Here is a 3006-nt window from a genome sequence, read left to right on the forward strand (position 1 = left end):
CCCCATTTGTCTCTTCTCTTGCCCTCATGTCTTCTCTCTCAGGTTCTGGGTCTGGATGTGTTCCTGGGCACAAAGTCTCGGTGGCCGGTCCTCTTCTGGGTGACTCTAATCCCAGCTGCGCTCCAGTCAGTGTTGCTGCCATTCTGCCCAGAGAGCCCCCGCTTCCTGTACATTGTGTGCGAGCAGGAGGGACAGGCCAAGACCAGTGAGTGCAGAGTGCGCAGTGTGAATGGGGTATATTGGGAGTGATCGTAGAATGGGGTATATTGGGAGTGATCGTAGAATGGGGTATATTGGGAGTGATCGTAGAATGGGGTATATTGGGAGTGATCGTAGAATGGGGTATATTGGGAGTGATCGTAGAATGGAGTATATTGGGAGTGATCGTAGAATGGGGTATATTGGGAGTGATCGTAGAATGGGGTATATTGGGAGTGATCGTAGAATGGGGTATATTGGGAGTGATCGTAGAATGGGGTATATTGGGAGTGATCGTAGAATGGGGTATATTGGGAGTGATCGTAGAATGGGGTATATTGGGAGTGATCGTAGAATGGGGTATATTGGGAGTGATCGTAGAATGGGGTATATTGGGAGTGATCGTAGAATGGGGTATATTGGGAGTGATCGTAGAATGGGGTATATTGGGAGTGATCGTAGAATGGGGTATATTGGGAGTGATCGTAGAATGGAGTATATTGGGAGTGATCGTAGAATGGGGTATATTGGGAGTGATCGTAGAATGGGGTATATTGGGAGTGATCGTAGAATGGGGTATATTGGGAGTGATCGTAGAATGGAGTATATTGGGAGTGATCGTAGAATGGAGTATATTGGGAGTGATCGTAGAATGGGGTATATTGGGAGTGATCGTAGAATGGGGTATATTGGGAGTGATCGTAGAATGGGGTATATTGGGAGTGATCGTAGAATGGGGTATATTGGGAGTGATCGTAGAATGGGGTATATTGGGAGTGATCGTAGAATGGGGTATATTGGGAGTGATCGTAGAATGGGGTATATTGGGAGTGATCGTAGAATGGGGTATATTGGGAGTGATCGTAGAATGGGGTATATTGGGAGTGATCGTAGAATGGGGTATATTGGGAGTGATCGTAGAATGGGGTATATTGGGAGTGATCGTAGAATGGGGTATATTGGGAGTGATCGTAGAATGGGGTATATTGGGAGTGATCGTAGAATGGGGTATATTGGGAGTGATCGTAGAATGGGGTATATTGGGAGTGATCGTAGAATGGGGTATATTGGGAGTGATCGTAGAATGGGGTATATTGGGAGTGATCGTAGAATGGGGTATATTGGGAGTGATCGTAGAATGGGGTATATTGGGAGTGATCGTAGAATGGGGTATATTGGGAGTGATCGTAGAATGGGGTATATTGGGAGTGATCGTAGAATGGGGTATATTGGGAGTGATCGTAGAATGGGGTATATTGGGAGTGATCGTAGAATGGGGTATATTGGGAGTGATCGTAGAATGGGGTATATTGGGAGTGATCGTAGAATGGGGTATATTGGGAGTGATCGTAGAATGGGGTATATTGAGAGTGATTGTAGAATGGGGTATATTGGGAGTGATCGTAGAATGGGGCGTGGCTATGGTGGTCTCCTGACGTGTGCCCGTCTCCCAGGTCTGCGGCGTCTCACCGGCCTCAGGGAAGTACCGGACGCGGTTTCGGAGATGAAGGAAGAGAAGAGACGGATGGACACGGAGCAGAAGGTCTCCATCCTGCAGATCTTCAGATCCAGAACCTACCGGCAACCCATCATCGTGGCCATAATCCTCCAACTGTCCCAACAACTTTCCGGCATCAATGCGGTGAGACGTCTCCACTCGCTGTGACCGGTGAGGTGCCGACACTCGGCAATGTGCCAGAGACTGACCTGTGATCTCTATCTCCCGGCTCTTCCAGATCTTCTATTACTCCACCGATATCTTCTCTAAAGCCGGAGTGGATCAGCCAATCTACGCCACCATTGGAGCCGGCATCGTCAACACGGCATTTACGGTGGTGTCGGTACGCAATACCATTTCCCTTCTCTGTTTATTTCCCTGTGAGGGCACCTTGTAACTGCCAAACCTCAATTTTGGTGCCATCGGTGTACCGAGTAAGGAGCCCCTCCCCCCAGGTGACCTAGTAAGGAGCCCCACTTCCCAAGGTGACCTAGTAAGGAGCCCCACCTCCCAGGAGACCTAGTAAGGAGCCCCACCTCCCAAGGTGACCTAGTAAGGAGCCCCACCTCCCAGGAGACCTAGTAAGGAGCCCCCCCTCCCAAGGCGACCTAGTAAGGAGCTCCCCCCCTTCAAGGTGACCTAGTTAGGAGCCCCACCTCCCAGGAGACCTAGTAAGGAGCCCCACCTCCCAAGGTGACCTAGTAAGGAGCCCCACCTCCCAAGGCGACCTAGTAAGGAGCTCCCCCCCTTCAAGGTGACCTAGTTAGGAGCCCCACCTCCCAGGAGACCTAGTAAGGAGCCCTTCCCCCCAGGAGACCTAGTAAGGAGCCCCACCTCCCAGGAGACCTAGTAAGGAGCCCTTCCCCCCAGGAGACCTAGTAAGGAGCCCCACCTCCCAGGAGACCTAGTAAGGAGCCCTTCCCCCCAATCCCCCCCCCAGGGGACCTAGTAAGGAGCTCCACCCCCAGGGGACCTAGTTAGGAGCCCCTCCCAAGATGACCTAGTAAGGTGTCCTAATAAGGAGCCCCCCCCCTTCTTCCCCAAGGTGACCTAGTAAAGAGCCCCAGGAATTGAGAGACACCCTGTCACTTCCTGTTGTGCTTATAGGACAGGAAGTGAAGGGAAATCTCCCTAGTGAGATGTCCTGGGGGCCCCGCTGTAACTCTTGGGCCCCTGCAGTAAAGCGCGGTATAGCACAATCGGTCAACGTTCGGCAGTGATCAGGGCCATGATAAGGGCCATGCCATGCGGACACTATAGATGGGGGGGGGGGGGGGGGAGAGGCAGAACAGGAGAAAAACATTGCAACA

At 51.5% G+C, this 3006-nt stretch overlaps 1 protein-coding gene across 1 annotated transcript in view; it reads left to right on the plus strand.

Annotated features, from left to right (window-relative positions):
- Positions 1-3006, plus strand: part of SLC2A4 (solute carrier family 2 member 4) — a gene marked incomplete at its 5' end in the record, with an annotated part of 11464 nt that overhangs the window by 5357 nt on the left and 3101 nt on the right. The window contains 3 exons of the mRNA XM_018575412.1: positions 43-205; positions 1653-1840; positions 1935-2039. Of these exons, the coding sequence (XP_018430914.1) occupies positions 43-205; positions 1653-1840; positions 1935-2039 (456 nt within the window). The remainder of the gene's footprint in view (positions 1-42; positions 206-1652; positions 1841-1934; positions 2040-3006) is intronic.

The sequence above is a fragment of the Nanorana parkeri genome, unplaced genomic scaffold, assembly GCF_000935625.1.
Source record: "Nanorana parkeri isolate BGI_ZX_2015 unplaced genomic scaffold, ASM93562v1 scaffold3900, whole genome shotgun sequence".
NCBI lineage: Eukaryota > Metazoa > Chordata > Amphibia > Anura > Dicroglossidae > Nanorana > Nanorana parkeri.